The sequence below is a fragment of the Anopheles gambiae genome, chromosome 3, assembly GCF_943734735.2.
Source record: "Anopheles gambiae chromosome 3, idAnoGambNW_F1_1, whole genome shotgun sequence".
In the NCBI taxonomy this organism is placed as follows: domain Eukaryota; kingdom Metazoa; phylum Arthropoda; class Insecta; order Diptera; family Culicidae; genus Anopheles; species Anopheles gambiae.
Window position 1 is genome coordinate 7,758,918 of NC_064602.1, and position 18,371 is coordinate 7,777,288.

General features: G+C 45.3%; 1 protein-coding gene across 6 annotated transcripts in view; it reads right to left on the reverse strand.

Annotated features, from left to right (window-relative positions):
* LOC1269085 (TGF-beta receptor type-1) overlaps positions 1-18,371 on the reverse strand; it is an 85,408-nt gene that overhangs the window by 10,591 nt on the left and 56,446 nt on the right. For 2 of the 6 annotated variants that reach the window (XM_061656221.1, XM_061656222.1), the window contains exon 5: positions 7,332-7,471. The exons of the other annotated variants lie outside the window; for them this stretch is intronic. In XM_061656221.1, the coding sequence (XP_061512205.1) occupies positions 7,332-7,471 (140 nt within the window). The remainder of the gene's footprint in view (positions 1-7,331; positions 7,472-18,371) is intronic. 6 annotated transcript variants of the gene reach the window in all.

Sequence of the window (18,371 nt, forward strand, 5' to 3'; positions counted from 1 at the left end):
ACTAGCCTCATTGCGCGAATGGCGCTAGTAAAATTATGACCACCCTCACCGCCGTAGTGAGTTTCCAAAAGATACAAGTTTTGCAACGGTAGAAAAAAACCCGGCACACACAAGCACACACACACCGACTAGCTAACATAGAACTACATAGAAAAGGCAAGCAGATTACCAAGCGGTTAGGCAAGCAGCGTAAAGAAGGCACACGTATACATACAGACCAAGGCAGGCAAACAACGACAGGGGCGAGTAAAAAGTTGTGCAAATCCTATTCGAAGTTAGTGAAGCGTTAAAATAAAAACTAAACCTTTCTCCCTTCGCTGTGAAGGCAGACTAGAGCTGGCAGGCAAAAAAACCAGCAAGCGGATTAGTATTATTCACGTGTTTTTACGACGAACAGGCCCGCAAGGGGGACGACTATGACACGCCGGGACACGACGATAACCACCATCACCGAAATTATACACCCAACACAGTTAGTGACACATACTCGCACACACACACACACATACTCATGCACATTCACACTTCCCTTTTGCATCCCGTTTGCTACCCCCCCAAAACAGTGCAGCGCTGGGCGGCTTACTGATCGCAAGCATGGAGAAGGATGCAGTTGCAGTTGAAGCGATAGTTTCGAGATTTAGGAGAGAGAGAGAGATGAAGAGGGGAAAAAAAACATGCATAAGCCGATAATAGCAAGGCGTAAGTAGCTATACAGCATTGGAGCACAGACTGACATAAGAAGCATTGGGGATTTTTTTAAAGAACTAACCAATTTTAAGCTAGAAAATAATGGCCAAAGCAGATAGGGAGAAGATAGACATAATGGAAAACAGTGAACTTTTCTTGGGGTGGAAAATTGCTTTCCCCATTTTTTGTGCAACACAAACGTTCTGCAAACTACATTGCACCATTTGCCCGCTGAAGCCTTACACACACACAGTTAACCTTAACAAACAAAAAATGCTGCCAGATAGAATACGTTGTTTGCATCCATCACAGCACATAATCCTTCCATGCAAAGCTTCCCCCAACAAAAAAGGCAAAAAGCTCTAAGAAAGTGTGGGTTGTAAAATTGAATTTTCCACCAAACATACGATGGAACAGGGTTGGATGGATACGGAACACACAAACAAATAACTTTTTACCGCAAAATAGGAAAATAGTGCGTAGCAGTAGAGTACAGTGTGGTGCGAAATTTGCTCCACCTCGCTCTCTACAGCAAAAGCGGTACGTTTCATCATACTTCATGGATTTGTGCGCTCCTTCCAACCCCCGCAGCGGACGAAGCTTTAAAACAACAAAATATATTATTACCATCACTAAAAATAAAAATGCTAATATGTTCACCCCATCACTGCCGAGGAGGGTCTCGTCATGCGAAAAACAAGCGTCGTGGGTGACGCTTCCGATAGGCAAAAGCGGAACTGGCAGTAAACCCTTGCTCGCTATGAGCATAGTCAGGGCGCGTTAGCTGAGGGATGGAGTAAGCCTTTTGCTCCCAAACTATCAACCGAGTTGCCGAGCGAAGGGCCTGGGCTGGTCGAAGGCCGAGAGTCCCTGCCAGCCTTGCAAAAGCCGGCAGAGTGAGAAAAATCGTTCTGACTGCACGGCACAGGAATACTGAAAAGCGACGCGTGAGCGAGCCGAAGAGCGATTATCTGTGGCGGCTATGGCTTGAAAGGAAATAAAACAAGAAGAAGCCAACGTCCCACCGAAACCTCCCAACGAAAGTGTTGGATGGGTGGTGGTGTGGGTTTAATATTTATTCAGCATCTTATTTTTATAACCATGCATGCCGTGTGGCATAGCAAAAAACGAAAAAAAAACAAGCCGGAAAGTTAACATCGTCGTATCGCTTTTGGATATAGAAAGAGCAAGCAAGCAAGCAAAAAGAGGAGAGGGGAAAACGAGCATGCCACATATAAACTAATAAAACGAAGCGTGCATAAACAACATAAGGTTTTTCCTAGGCGCTGTGAGAAGTGGCTGTATTTCTGGTGTTCTGTTTTCCGTCCTGTTATGAAGGCGCACACACACACAGTTTTCTATTCATTTATTTTTTATCTTTTTTTCGTTTTTCTACCACGCACACAAACAAACGCGTTTCAAAATGGCGCAAATAAACCAATCGAGCAGCACCAACAAGGCAGTAGTGCGGTAAGGCAAAGAAAATGTGAGGGGCACTTGCATAAAAGTGTGTAGTAAATGGTAACAAGATTCCTGCAAAACAAGCAACAAAAGCCAAGTAGTGGTAGGAGTAATAAACAATGGGCTATTGCTTAAAGTACAGCTTCAGAAGAGCAAAAGCATAAGCGAAAGTTATAAAAGTATAAAGAGGAAAATAAACAAAAACTAAGACTACAAAAGAACAATAAGATGGAACTTTGAAAGCGTAGTGAAAAGGGTTAGCAAAAAAGATTTCGTAAAAGAAAATTCAAAGAGAATAACACAATTGTAAGCTTTGAAGACAAAAGGAAGCTTAGTACATGAAAGCTAAAAACGAAAGAGTAAAAGCAAAAGAAGGCAAACTTTCAAAGCAATTGTCACTACTTTACACACAAAAAAGGAACAAAGTAAGTAAAGTAAACCAAAGAAAACTAAACACTTCTGTCAATACTTCTCCATAACAGAACTGTACCGCAAAGAAGAATTGTACCGCATTGTTTCATCAACAACATTATTAGCTCCGGCTGTTCTAGCTGATTTTTCCGACTTTTTACTGTGGAAAAAAACGATAGGAAAAAAAAACTCCTCACACGCACTTAACCACTCCCCGCGGTCCAGGTCCCACGCTTCAGTCAATTACCTTTCCCTTCCTTTTCTCTTTGTCGAATGAAGATGTAAGCTTTATGACCGTCTGAGATTTCACCGAGTTGATGGTATGGGAGCGTTTTTTTTTTCTTCTTCTTTTGGCTGTTGCTATGCTTCCTACCTCTAACCTAAACCTAAACCCTCCGGAAGGGCAAAGGACAAGGACGAGGGCGGCAAATTCCTCATCGCACCCGCTGGCCGAGGCAAAAAGGGGAAGGAAATGAAGTGCTTTTCTTGTGAGCAGACTATTAGTTTCGTAAGCCTCATTAGCATATTCGAGCAGAGGTCAGAATTAGTTTGCCAGTTTTTTTTTTCCTTCGGTGGCCTTTGTTCGATTTTAGATGTGTTAGAGTGTTTTCATTTTCATTTTCCTTTCTTCTTTTTTTGCTGTTAGACCCAATCTAGGGACGGTAGTGTTTTGGGCAAAAAAAAACAAGAAACAGCAACTGTACTATTACTAGTTAGGCAAAAGGTTTTCCTTTCCATTAAACGGCAAACCGTTCTTGGTGAAGATGGATTTTTGCCATCCGAAAGCTGATGTATCCGATTACACAGGCCAATGAGGAGAGAGCTTGAGCTTTCGTACATATTTATTCATTTCGTCAAACAGTTGGACAAAAATCGGAACGAAATACTATTGCTGTTGCTGCTATTACTGCTACTACTGTGTGCCCCCGTACGGCGTCTTCCAGACGAGCCTATAAACACACAGAGACGCACACACAACACTACTATTAATCATCATCAGATTCATAAGCACGCTTATCCGCTCAGAGATCCCTGGTGCTCCAGAGCACGCCGGCACTGATGGCATATAATTGTGTGCGCACCAATCCGCACTGGTGTACCGAACATTTTTCCACAAGAAACAATCAACCACTCGGTTGACTTGCACAGCCGAGAGAGACCTCAAGAAAAAGCGCACATGGCGAAGGAAGTCCATATGTCAGTATGTTTGTTCCTACTGGATGACTTGTGATTGATGTCTGCTTGGGGCTTACACCACGAGACCCCGACGGGGTTTTGGTTTTCATGTGAGAACATGCCGGGTTTTTTTGCTGTTGCTTCTTCTTGGCACAACCAAACAGTGCGGTGGGAAAAGCAAGATAAATGATACGCTAACAGCAACATGACACTCGTTGAGCCACCAGGGTATAAACACTTGCTTGGGTTGAGCGACACCACAAACAGCTTCGCCTACCTTCACATTATTCTGACTGACTTGAAATCTTATCAAGATTTGGGGAGAGCTATTTGTAGCTATTCCTAACAGAGTAATCAAATGGAATTGGTGTAGACATGGGAAATTTCCCTTCATTTTCCACACCAACTGTATGACACCGAAAACGGTTTCCAATAGCTGTCCAATCGGCCAATCGTTTCGCCCAGAGGTCCTGAGCTGGGAGATAAAGACCGCTTAAAGTGTGCTTACATCAGCATCAAAATATGCCTCCGTCCAACGAAGAGTGTAGAATGTGAGCCTCCCCTAACGTCCCATTGAACTTCATAAATATTCCCAAGTGTGAACACGCGTTTGTCCGAAGATTGCATTCCTATCCACCATTGAATGATACGACTGAAACAAAACAAAAAACTTCTAGCCACTTTGTGGTTCGTAATCGCAAAACCACTACAACGAAGGTAAAAGAGGGCATGCACTAACACATTTAACAGGCATCTAATGGCACTCGTTTCAGCTACGCGAATTATTTTTTTGTTGCGTTCTTCTTTTCGAGCAAAGTTAGATTGAGAAACAGGCGCCATTCAAAACCGAAGGAAAACAAAGGCATTAAAGCTCCTCAAACGTACACGCGTACACACACACACACAAAGCGTGTGACACTTTTTCTCTTCCGAGAAAAGCGCGTTTAGCCTTAACGATTATGGGGCAAACTTTCCATTGCTCGGTTTATGCTAAACTGTGTGACTCCAATTCTGGCACAAACAGAATCAGTTAGGACAACTGGAACCAGTCGATGCAAAGAAATAATGGGAGGAAGGAGGCCAGCAAAGCACAGACCATAAACGCAATTCACTAATCTTGGTTACTTAATGTGCTGTTTCATTCCGAGGGGCGCGTAAAAACAAAGACTGGCGACTGCCGAGGCGTCGAAACCACAAAAAGAAAGCGATAGTCACGGGCAAAACACGCCTGAAGGTATGCAATCGCAACAACTCTCTGTGTGTGTGGTGAAATTATGCCATAAAGTGCTATAATAATCATCCTGTACTTTATCACGCTATAACTTCAGTGTGCATTTTAATCATGAAGCTTTTTAACTGATGCTGCTTAGAAAGGGAAAACTAATTATGATTTTAAGCTTATTTCCGTTGAATACATTACACTGGTTAAAGGAATTAATACCTAGAAAATGAGGCTACCACCACAAAGAGCCGTGGTTCTGCGATTGTTCTACTGCTATATTATTGTACCTTTTTTCCCCTGAAACATAAATGCTCATTCATTTGCAAACTATATCGTGCTTCTCGACACCCTACGAACAGCAGCACTACTCACGAAAGCCATTAGTTTTTGCTCGCAACACAAAATGTCGTTCACCGTTTTACCATTATTTTACTCCCAAACTGAGTTTTCTCCACCTTTCTCCAAATATGCTTTCGCTTCCAATGAAGCACCTTCAGATAAATGATTACTTTCCCGTGTAACACAAATGTATCGATAAATAACAAACAAACGGATTTCCAGCACACACACACACGCACAGCTACAAACGCAGAAAATAAAACACAACCACACAAGGAAGCTGATTTTCGGCAAGCTCGTAAACTCGATAAAATATTGTATGCGGTCAGGCACTCTACATACACAGCACACAGAGTCCGTCCGTCTGTCCGTCCGACGAAACTGGTAAACGATGAAACATGGGTCTGCGCACCGTCTGTTCTTCTTTGGTAGAATTCGGAACAGGAAAAATTATTTGTCTACATCGAACATTTCGTGTTACATGCAATCAAAACATGTGTGGCGCGGTGCTGCTTCGGGAAAAATGAATGATTAAAACAACTGCAAACAATAACGATCAGATAGCACCCGCTAATAGATTACTGCAAACTGATTTCATCCTCTGTCTTGAGATTCCAATGCAAATAAAGCATTGCCATAGACGAACGGGTTAGCTGCATCAAATTGATGACCACCTTCAAACTAGATACCACTTTATGACCACCGTGTTCCTGTCCAATGTTGAAGTTGTCACAGTAAAAAGGCACAAGTCAGCGCGCGCGGGCGCTATTTTTGAACCAGCAGCCGCCTAAACAACAACAAAGACCCGTTCCGGATTACCCCAAGAGACTACCGCAACTAAATATGGCCAAACCTCCATAGCGACCCAAACCTTTGTCCTGCGTTCCTGGAAGGGCACAAAGCTAAATCCGCACGCAAATGCGAAGCAGCGGGAAAATAGCAACCACCCCCATCGCCGTGTGCTGGAAGGAAGGATGACGACGATGACGATTGCCGTTTTGCCCAGAGGACTCGATACCGCGTGTGGCCACAGCGGGAGATACCTTCCAATATTAATACACAACTGTTCCGAAAGGAGGTAGAGGAAATCGTACAGCACAGCCATCACCGCCACCCAACACCACCACCTAGGAGCCAGGGGGCAACACACAGCACACAGTCACAACCGACGATATTTATCTAGTTGATGAAGGTGACTAACACGGTTGACGGTTTATGGATTTATAGCGCATTGTTTGTAAGTTGTTGGGCAGAAATTCCGTGGAATTGATTTCCCACAGGATGGCGAGGACCTTTCCCCTTCTCTTCAGCTGCCCATGGCGGGGAGAGGTTTATCAAAGATGGAAATGGATGGATCTCATTTCGAGCCTTGTTTGATGGTTAATTCTTGGAATGCTGGCGCACCGTGGGAGTATGGTAGTTACAGCACGCCACCGCACACTCCTGAAGATTATGACGAAGGATCCCCGAGTATGATTAAGTGACGCATTTTGTGTTTGTTGAATAGCATTAATGAAGCTAACCAAGCTTCGGGCATGAATTAATTGTGACACTTCTCCCCACAACACACACAAACACATACATACACACACAAACATACGCACACACACAAAACGATACACAACTAATATACCCGTATGACAGGGAAGTACCTCTACTAGTATGGTTTGCAATAGTTGGACATTACCAGGATGCGGATGATGACTTAAACCCACACACAACAGCACGTGTCCCGAAATCTTGTAGAATGATGTTTTGACAGAACACGTTCACCTAACCAAACCAGGATGTATATTCTTTCAGATGAACAGTAAACCACACACTGAGAGGCAGAAAGAAAGAGATATAAGGACGCACGCACATACTGGACACGTGGTAGAATGTTATATGTAGCTTCTTAAAAGTACCAACAACAAAAAACCCCCGCACTCCAAAGGTTGGACATCACATGGGCACACAATTCCACCAACAAAACAACCCATAGAGGTAAAGAGAGAAGGGAGAGGAGTACGGAAACCTTCTGCCCCATGCTCACCTGGCGTCAGGTAGCTAAACACGATCTCCAGATTGCAAAAGTCTTCCTTGCAACAGCCCATCCAGTGGGGCTCGGTGGTAGTCTTCTGCCGGCACCAGAGAGGATCATGCTTCAGATTAAGCTCTTTGTGCTCCACGCACCTACACAGCGCCAACAGATATTGGTTTGTTTGATTGCCAAACGCACACACACACACACATACATGCCGTAAAAGGATAGGAACCGGAAGCGATAGAAGTAGTAGTGAGGTGGAGGTGGGTTGGGCACAGCACACGTCCATAGGAGAGGGCGCCGCCGAGTGGTTTTGAATGGAGTGGTCCGAAAAATAGAGGGAAATGTAGAACTTTACTAGCTGCTGTTTGCTTCGGTGAGCTTTGACGCCCGCCTTACAATAGGTACACATGCACTAGATGTTTGTCCACTGTTACCTAGTGACAGAGAACTTACGAAACGAGCTTACTTGCTATCCCGCTACCACCATCCATCACCCGGGGTAGTTTCGGTAGGAACAGGATGAGTACTACCACTAGCACACAAAAACACAACACACAGTAGTAGTGGTGAGAGGATGAAGATGGTAAAGGTTGATGATGATGATGTCGATGGGAAGTCGCCGATGATCGCTTCACTGATCAGATGAAGGCTGAGAAGAGCGCAAAATGAGCATAAGATGAGGTTTGAACAAATATGAATAATGAGAGATTTTTCTCTATTCGCTTATTGCCGACCTTCCAATGCTGTTAAGCGACTCCTAAATGTACACCCCCCCTCCCCCCCCTCTCGCACAACGAAAAGATTGCGTGACAAAATGGCGAATGATAAATGATGATGAAGAATGCACATAACCCACAGCTTCCGTCAGAAAAGCAGCAGAAAGGTTTCGATAGAAAAGTTTTGGCGAAAAAAGCTTATAAAAGAGCTTTGAAGAATGAGAGTCAATTAAACAGCGAAATTTTGAAGGTAAACTTTATCCCTGAAAAAAGGATTCTTAAATACTTAAGATCAATTATAAAAGGAGAATAGCCTTAGTTCCGACGAATGCTCAGTATTTCAGAAAAGGTAAAACATTAAACGTTATTAATGGACTTAATAAGCGAGTTTTCTGAGACGAAGCAATTGTACTTTCATACTGCAAGATGTTGTATTTTCCTAGTGCCCTTTACGTCACTAGACATTATGAAGATGCTCTTTTTTGGAAAAAAACGCTTATCCACACTCGAGACAGCTGATACGTCGCGAATAAATTATCCATTAACCAATTAGCTCTCACTTCTGCCAACACAAGCAGCTTCATTTATGGTCTCATTAAAATATTAAATATATTTCCTATATTTCGCAACGCGTCGCCTGGCATGACTTGGCGGCGTCGACTGCCTAAAACTATCATTACAAAACCCCACTACAGCCGCCACCAACGGGCTCGCTAATTAAAGTGTTTCGATAGCACAACCTTTACCGCGCTCCAGCTTCTCACCAAAAGAAAACACATCCCGGGGCGAAAAACTTTGACTTCGAACACAGCCTGGTTCGAACAATATGTATGTGTGTGTGTAGGATCTGGCCATATTTGGCCACAAGCGCGAAGCTCAACCGAGTACGAGATATGGCGGTTTCGTCTAAGCTACGCCCTCCCGAAACCCTAGGTCCGCTTCCCTCCCCTCAACACCCGGCTAAACTATGGAAACAATTATGCTTGTTATGATGTTCGCTTGCCGGCTGCTTTTTTGCCGATGGGCAAATTTCAATCATTGGCACGTGAGACGCAAATTAGATGATTCTGACACAAAAGACACCCGAGGGGCTAGGTCCTCGCCACCACCACCACACAGCATCTTTCGCTCTACGGTTCAGAGACCGATCGACACCACACACGCGCGCGTCATGATTTCAAAGCGAAAATACGCCGTCTCTCAACAACAAAGAGAGACATCTGCGGCTGAAGCCTGGAAACTAAAACATATCTGTTCGGGCTAGTTTTTGTGCCAGCTTTTCTTTCGAAACCATCCAAATCTCATCACTTGCCAATGGAGGCTGGAGGCGACGACGTCGGCAAGTATTTCGCTTGGTCTAGAAATATCGGCCTCTCGACCAGAAGAAGCCGTCGGTTGCGTTTGTATTGTCCCCGCCCAGTGATCATGAAATTTATATGCGTGCAAATTATTTCGCATTTGAATTTTATAGCCTGAACGCCCTGCAATCACGCCCCGAAACAAACCAGAACGTAAAGCCGACAGCGTTGGCAAGAGCGGGGGAATGAGGTAGAGCAAGCCAATGAAGAGAGAGAGAAGAATATACATTACAACGCAATTCCTTGCTGATGGCCGAACAAGCCTTAGAGCGGCCGGCAGTGTGCGATAGAGCGACGGTAATCGACAACTGGCACGGAATGCCCCCCTCGCCAAAGCGTGACTCTATGATAGGGGTGACTCTACACGGGGCTCTGAGAGCAGCGTTTGAAGATATATCCGAGAAACCTCTCTACGCAGCCGACCGGAAAGAAGCGCGCTGGTTGCGCGCTCGCTCCCTCGCCAGCGCTTTGCTGGAGGTAGCTGACCGGTCGGTCTGAAGGGTAACGACGAGAACGAATTGAAATTGAAATTATGAGAATCGCTCCAAGGGGATGTTTTGCGATTCCGGCGGCTGCGTTCGGGTGTGTTGGCCTACTGTCTTATCATCTCGTACGCCCCCCCAGCAGCGCTGTTTGGGCATTCAAATATGATTCCCTACTTTTCGCATCCAATTTTGTGTGCTGCGCGTTCAGTCTAGACGTTGCCGGAATCGAGTTAGAGATTTATACCGCGGAATGTGGTTTACGGAAATACAGCGAAAGAATCTGATTTTTCCTGCAAGATTGACTGATATTGTAGACGAATCCGTTCAAAAACGATTACAAAAAGTGTTTCTATGGGAAGTGCTACAGACGACACGTTCACCTTGTGTTCTTATTCCAAATGATCGGTTCCATTAGAACATTAGCTCGACGAATTGGCTCGATGAGGCAGCAGCATTAGTCTCGTTCCGCTTCTCGTTCGAGTTTCCAATACTTACAGCACATTGCACCCAGGTACCGGAGATGATGTCTGCAAACTTTGTTTGTTAATCCAGCATTACATCAGCATAATTTTGAGCTCCGGTAGCAGACAGGCATCAGCAGGCATGATGTGTGGCTTTGAGCGATTTCCAGAATGAGATTTATTCAGTCTCTTCAAGTATCTCCTCCTCCTTGCTTAAAGCCGATAGAGCGTTCTGCCTTCATCAAGTTGTGCTAAGTGTTCCAGGGGGGGAATTACCCAAACATTATCACACAAGCTTGAACTTTCAATGCACTATTCATCAGCACACCACCATCGGTTGGATCCGGTCAAACGAGTTTGGTATGGATCATTAGATAGGCAGCTCCGAAACTGGATCAGTGTGTTACTATCATCGTTTATCGGAATTTATTCCGATCGCTTAACGACCCGTTGACAAATGACCGGTTTTGATAAATGAAGCTCGCCCGCCTCACATCTGTGGTCACGATTAAAGCAGAAACAAGTTCCGGCTCCGAGAGTGACACCTTGCTTGATGACCCAAAAGCTCGTTCGGCGCTGCTCCATAGAACCATGCAGTTCGGTTTCTTAAATACACTATCTTCGCTGCCACATCTTGCTCAATAGAGATCGAACAAGCGGTGGTACTTGCAGAGAACAAAGCAACAAAAAACAAGCGATTGGTAACGCGTAACCTTTACGTAAGCATCCGACATCACCATCTCTCAAACAACCACCGTGGCAGCACACACAACGAAAAGCAATCGTGAACATCACAGGCACATCGGGAACATTGTTTCCATCAGAATCTTATCGCTCGGGGCAACATTTCATCACTCCCCCGGTGGCGCTAGTATGTAGCACCGGTTGTACACACCGTGCACTTGCTGCGCTCTATGTCAGTTCGTCCGGGAAGTGTACCCCCCAAAACTTTGTTCAATTTGTTGTAGCTTGGTACCTTGGCACCTGAGCCAGTGACAGCAACCCCCAGGACACGCTCGACATGTACTTGTTTCGTCCCAGAGTAATGAATGTGCAGTAACAGAGCGATCGCTTGACGTACTCGGACATGTAGCAAAGGGGAGTTTGAAGCAAGCAAGCAAAAAAGGCGGGATACAACACCCTTCCTGCAATCTTTATCATTAATCTTTATTACCGTTGTCTCTCCGTATGCCCTCATGGGTTTAACCTTGGTAGAAAGACGCGACACGATGATTACATTCGAACGGACGACCTCTCTTTCTCTGGCGTCACCAAACAAGAGATGGTTGCTTTTCAGGGGAAATGGGGAGAGTTGAGATGATTCCGAGCGTGGATGCAGTGAAATTGTACGAAAAGAAAAATTACCATCAATAATCACCCGTTAGAGTATTGGGGCCCGGTGCACAAGCACAAACAGAGGTCAGGAGGTGATTGGAGGTGGAAAGTTAAACAGACTAATGTTGAAGCATTATTTCATCCGTTCCTCTTAGCTTTCTTTTTGATCCTAAGATCTAATATGTATACGGATCACAAAATTCTTGCAATGGTTGGAGGACGAAAGCAGTAAGATGCTAGCAAAAAAGCATAACACAAAACTTTGCAAACCAACTTGAATTGATTTGATTTGGTGGTCGTTACAAATTAAATTATTGAAAAGATTTCCCTATACTTCCGATATAAGCAAAATTTACTTACAAAAAAAAGAAGTTTTATTGTTTCCCTCCATTTCAAATTGGACCAACAATCCACGGCCATAAAATTAAACCACGCTCAACTGGTCCACGATCGTGCAATCGTGCTGCATCACCACGCAGTCTCCCTCTATCTCCTCTGTCCGCTCTACTTGCAGATGGGTGTGATGATCTCACATCACATTTATTGATTTTTATCATCGCCATAGCTTATTACTGTTATTACCATTATCGTCGTCATCGTCAACATTAATCGATTTCAATACGACCCTACATCTGCCGCTTCCCGCTTAACCCGCACCTCTACACCCTGTACCTGCACAGAGATACGCCTGCGCAAACGGCATGCATGGCGCATCGCCACCTACTTTCACACACACACACACACTCTGAAGGCCTTGCGTATTGCGTACCATTTGCAAGCGGCGACAACGACCACACGAAGACGGCGAACCAGTTGACGATCGGGCAACTGTATCGTTAATTTTTATCACACGGCAATTTTTACTTCACTCCTTATTTATGCCCCGATTTCGGGGACCCCACTTTGCATAACATTCTTTACGTCGGAAGCTCGTCGAAATGGCTACAATCGCCATCACCGCCCCACACACAGACATTACACCGCAAAACGACCCGAGAAGGAGTCTGCTGGGTGCAAAACAGGGAACCTTTTTGCGAGTTTTGCGGTTACGGACCACCCTGGAAGGCGATGCGAAGTAGTTTAGGGATCCACAGAGGCAGGAAATGGACCATGCAATTGCTGTATTCTTCTTTCTGTTATAACAATCGAGCAGTAGCAGTAGTACGGTTGCAAGCAAAGGACGAAGAAAAGTACAGAAAATGTCTTTACTTTGCTTTGGAAAAAGTTTATTGGCATTATTATACATGCAGTGTGCCTGCAATTACAATACGTTTATTTTATGCTCGGAATGTGTTATATCCTCTTCTGTTTCAACATAAAAAGAATAGTACAATAAGTTAGGCAAAATGTTCCAAAGCCAAAACAAAAACGGGACCTAAACTTCTTGCTTCTCCATGTCTCCAGCAAATGAAAACGTGTCATTTGACTTTCGATAAAACTCCACCCATCCATTTGCGTCGATACTGGCTGGTTCGATCGACAGGATGCTTTCACATCTCTTGTATGGATCTCAAACCTTGGGGCGGATTCCGGCCATCATCTTGCCCAACAAGAAAGCACTATGCGAAAATTTTAGGTAGAACTAAGGAGCATGTTATCTTTGTTCTAGCTTGCAAGTTGAGAGGCTAAGTGGGTACTAAACTGAATATCTCCTATTGGGCTAAAAGGATATAGTATAAGAAACTCTATGCTCTTATTACCATGAACAAGAAGATCAAACGGAAATTCGTGAGGTACGCGTGTTGTGACAATCATTTCTGTAACTCGTATCGAATCTTATTCAAAGTTTGACATTCCAAGAAAGATGTAATCTGACAAAACCCTCCCCGATGCGTACACCTGAGAAAGCAATAACAGCTAACAAACAATCAGCTCATATTGCGTCGATTTTCCCTCCCAAAAACTGCCATGGTTACTCAATAGTCGGAACGGCTCCCCAAGCTAAGTTATTGCCAAGATGTCAATATCCTGGCCGAACGGAATCGTCCTGCCTTTGTGCGATTGACACGTCCAATATGCGTCCTGCCATTTGCCATCGATAATAGGATTACTTGAAAAGGTCAAACAGAGACTACACGCGAACACAGATAAACAAGTGAGTGTGCGTTCTGTGCGGCCCAAAACATACGTTCCAACAGCAAGCAGCGCAGCATAATTTCTGCTCTGTTTGCCTTCTCGCCACAAAATCGCCTCACAATAAATGATGAACAAATATTACAGCAGCCGCTTCTCGGCACGGCTCGGAGCCCAACAAATTATTGTGATGTGTGCGATAAGAAAAACAACATCCTTTATCCAGCACAAATCCTTTCCCAATCGGTGTTGGCATAGGGATCAAGATAAGTAATTTCCCACCGGTCGGTTACGGTGTGAAACAAATTTTCTCCATCGAACCATCAGCACATGATGGCGAACTGCAAAACCTTTCGCTCTCCCTCCTCCGCCTCCAACGAGGGACCGATTATCGTCCAGCACAAGAAGAAAACGATTGTGCTGCTGCTGCTGCTCAAAGTCAAACTGTTACTGAGAAGGAAAGTGTTACCGGAATAGAGCAGCTTTTCTCTGTTTCTTTCTTTTTTTTAACAGACCCTTACCAAAAGAACGAGGAACCCATTCCCCAGCTGATGGACGGAATGGAAATGAACTACCCGACTAGGACGAAAGGATCAGAACCATTTCCCTGCCGGGCAAACAAAGAGACGACTTGAAGTTACAAACACGAGACGAGTGCGAGTCAAGTCAAAAACACACTAAAGTAAACTCTTCTATACACTAAACAGCCACAAACGCGCACACACACACAGAGTGAGAGGACGGAAAGCATACTTGTGTCGGGAATAAAGAAAAACCGGACGTACCGGAAAGCTCCCGGCTTAACTCGGGTTAATTGAATCAACGATGGCTCGATTTGATAACAGATTCTGATCACGCATTTTCATCACTGCCGTGAAGTTTTCGGCATCAGACGCGGAGCAGGAGGATTCGCTTTCTTATGAGCGTTTGTTTTCTCTTTCTCTCTCTCCCTCTTTTTTCTTTTCATTATTATTTTTCGGGTCCAATGTTTCACAGCATTCACGAAATGGAAACCACCGCACAACTTTAGGTGAGCACTATTAGACGGTTTTTGTTGGGCGGTGTGTGTGTATGTTGCTGCAGTACGAAAACAAGGAAATCCCCACGTCTCACAACACACCGTCTTTCTGCCTCGCCAAGAACAAACTTTTCCATGGGTTTTCTATGTGCTCTATGTGCGTTTGTGTCCTGTGGCACACCGTTAATACCGCAGAACAACGCACGACTTCACATTCGTTCCAGGCCGATGATACCCCAACGAAGCACCGTCCTCGTCGTCATCGCCGTTGCAATGACTCAACAAGCAGCTAACAAGATACCACTTTAGAATTAGAAGATATTCGGAAAATGCTACCACGCGCGGTCGGTCAGGCATTTTACCCTGTCGCACCAACGAAAAGCGCCGTCAGCACGGGGAAATGGAACCGCCAGGCAGCGGCGGGAAAGGTGCTGCACGGCACAAATTGTCTCCAAAATTTAAACTCGATCTCAAATTGAATGACTTTCCACCCGGATTTCGGTGCCGGTAGTTACCGCGCCACCCCAACCAACCATCGTCCACACCATTTCCGTTGTCGCCGTCGTCATCGCTGGTGACTTGGCGCTGGAACATTTAAGGATTCCTGGGCACGCGAATTGGACACGCGAACCGAGTCCATTTGCGTCAAGCGTCGCACCGAGGTGAGGACAATTTTACAACAACCGCAGAATTTACTGTGGGCTGTGTGTGTTTGTGTGTGTGTCTACCGTACTTTCTGTCGTTTGCAAAGTTTTGCTAACAGAGCTTTGGTTGATGGTGGATGGTGGGCACTGCCGAATGTTATTTGTCCCACACCGGATGACCTTAAACAATTACTTTGCCACCGTTTGCAGGCGATATGCAAGGGATACAAAGCAAGTCTACTGACTGGAAGATATTACGAGAGGTGTTTTCAAGAACTTCCCTCAGCACACAACAACTCAATTGAGCGCACTGCGTAAAAATCATTTTAAGGGAAACTTGCTTGGAATGCAGATTTGTGAAAAGTTCGTCCCGAAATTTCCTCGACTTAAATTGCATTTCTGTTGCTTTATAAATGCGTTTATATACATCAAAATCACGCTACTGATTTGTGCAAGCATTGAATATCTTTATTTTAATTAAATCAAAACAGACAAAGCACGTCCAAAGACCTTCGAGTGAAAAATGGCGAAGCTGAGAAGGAACTCTCTCCTTCTTAACAACTTCCTAAGTGCTAACCATTGTTTTGGTGTATTTAATAGCATTTACTCTTGGAAGACCAGTTTATGGCTTCTAGAAACCGTAGCGAGCAAGCCTCGCAAAACCATTCTCCCAGACAACACAGAAAGGGTATCATAAAGACACAACAACAAAAAATCTCAACGTCAGTTAGATTTGATGCATCCCGAGAAGGGCTCATTCTACCTCTAAAGCAAGATTGCTGCTGCCTGCTTCACTCTTGGAAGCAAGACATCTTCTCCATTTAAAAGACTCTTTGCTCCACGTGCTGTGCCGCACATGTCCGGCGTGACGTGCCGCAATCGTTTACCGGGTGTACACACAACACAACAACAAAGCACCATCATCTTGGCCGGAGCGAATCTTATTTAAATGCACCTTTCGCTCGAGATCAACCACGGCGATCCTGACCTTCCTGTTGTTGGGTGTGTGTGTGTGTGGGTGTGCAAAAGTGCAGCCCACGGGTCAACGGGTTGAGTGCTGTTGGGGCTGGGGAAAGGAAATTTCATTAGCCATCCATTTCATTTTGGATACCACCTTCATCGTAACATCCTGACGTCTGTGGCCATTTGGCTGCTGCACGTTCCTAAGAAAGCTTTCCGAAGCTTCGTGCTCCAGCCCCAGCAATGAGGATGAGAAGATGCTGCTCCCGGTTCGGGGAAGCGATTCGGTACGGCCACTTCCCAGAATACAGGTACCGAATGCCAATGTGCTAGGAGATCATCAGCCGAGATCTTCGCTTTTAGACTTGCTGGCCTTGCCTTAGATCTCTAGTCGCTATAGATGTGTGGGTGAGTGAGTATCGTCCGTGAATCAAGCAAGGGCCTCGGTGGCCTCGCTTGTTGTGCCCAGCAAAGCATGCTAATTAAATTTCTTGCACTAGCTCCTCCAGCACTCACAGGAGCTGTCGGGCGTTTGATACGCTTTATTGCGCGCGCTTCCTTTGCGAAGGAGCTCCCGTTCTATTTGACCTTTCTCCAAAAGGCTAGACACCCAACCGTTGGATAGAGACCGGACAAAAGGGGGTGGACAAACACACACACACACACACACACACGCACAATGGCAGATCCTAAAAATGGTTCAGAGGCCTTCGGTCGGGAAGACAAACGCACCCACCACGAACGGACGGGCAAGGCACATAAAACACAAAGCTGCAAACACCACCCCCGAAAGGTAATGTGACACCTTTGTGTTGATTTAATTAACTTCGGAACCATTACATGGTCTTTGGGCATTGGGGGAGTCCGGGATTGAGCGAGGACCCACCATTCCTGGAGCAACCCAAACGCGCTGCACACGAACGCTCGTATTTTTGCAACGGATCAATGCCAAAGTAACTGTCGTCTGAAAGCGAAAAGCCGTCCGTTGGTGGTGATGGTGGTAGTGGTGGGGTTTTGTTCCTGTTTTATGGACGATTCACTTTCACGCAACGAAAAAGTAAAACCACCCCCGTCCCCAAAGACGAGACCGAGATATCCCATCACCCAGAATTCCAGCGTCTTTTGTCGAGCAGCTTTTGCGAACTTGGGGCGCTTTCTTCGTGACGCGCCGGTACAGCTGGACCGAGTGGAACGGGAAGTCATAAAATATCTTTCTGATGGGTCACTCTCATAAAATGGAGCCCCATATCCGAGAGTGCCTCGGGCTATTGCTGCTGCTGTAGCTGCGGGGCCCGTATATTGTGGTTCCGGTTGTTGGAAAAAAGGTGTCAATATACCACCACCAAGCGGTGGTGTCGTCTGCCGAAGCGTAGTCTTGTGGAAGTCATCTTTGTTGTAGTCGTCTGACCAATCAACTAATAACGTACATTATGAGTGGTTTTTCGGGATCTGTTATCTGCTACACGAAACTAAATCCGGGTGCGGTGCGAACACCGCAGACTAGCTTAGCCGGGGAGCGCTCCGGGGAGGTTATTTCCGTGGACTTCCGTCGTCGGCGGCGGTTAATAGGATCCAGCTCCATCAACGCATCCCGTTTAATGGACACCCTACCCTTTCCATAACGTTTTCAAGGCAGAAAAAAGGGGTGACATAAATAAAAGGGGTAGCTTGGTGATCTTGGCTAACCACAGCCACTCTACACAACTCCTCAGAAAGCTTAACGGCATGCATCTTTGCACCGTTTTGCTAAGAATTGCTTCCTCCACCGGACGACGAAAATGTTATTCAATATCACACCGTGTCATCAAGAAAGGCGGATAACACATTAATGGACGATTTTTTTTATGAATGTTGTTTTTTAGGAGCATCCTCTATCGGTGAACTTGAGGCGGCGGAACCGAAGACCACTAAAACCCCTTCCATTCGAGCCATCCCATTCCCCTACCCCGAACGAGACAAATCGTCGCGGGAGTGGTTTTGATGGGTTTTGATGGGT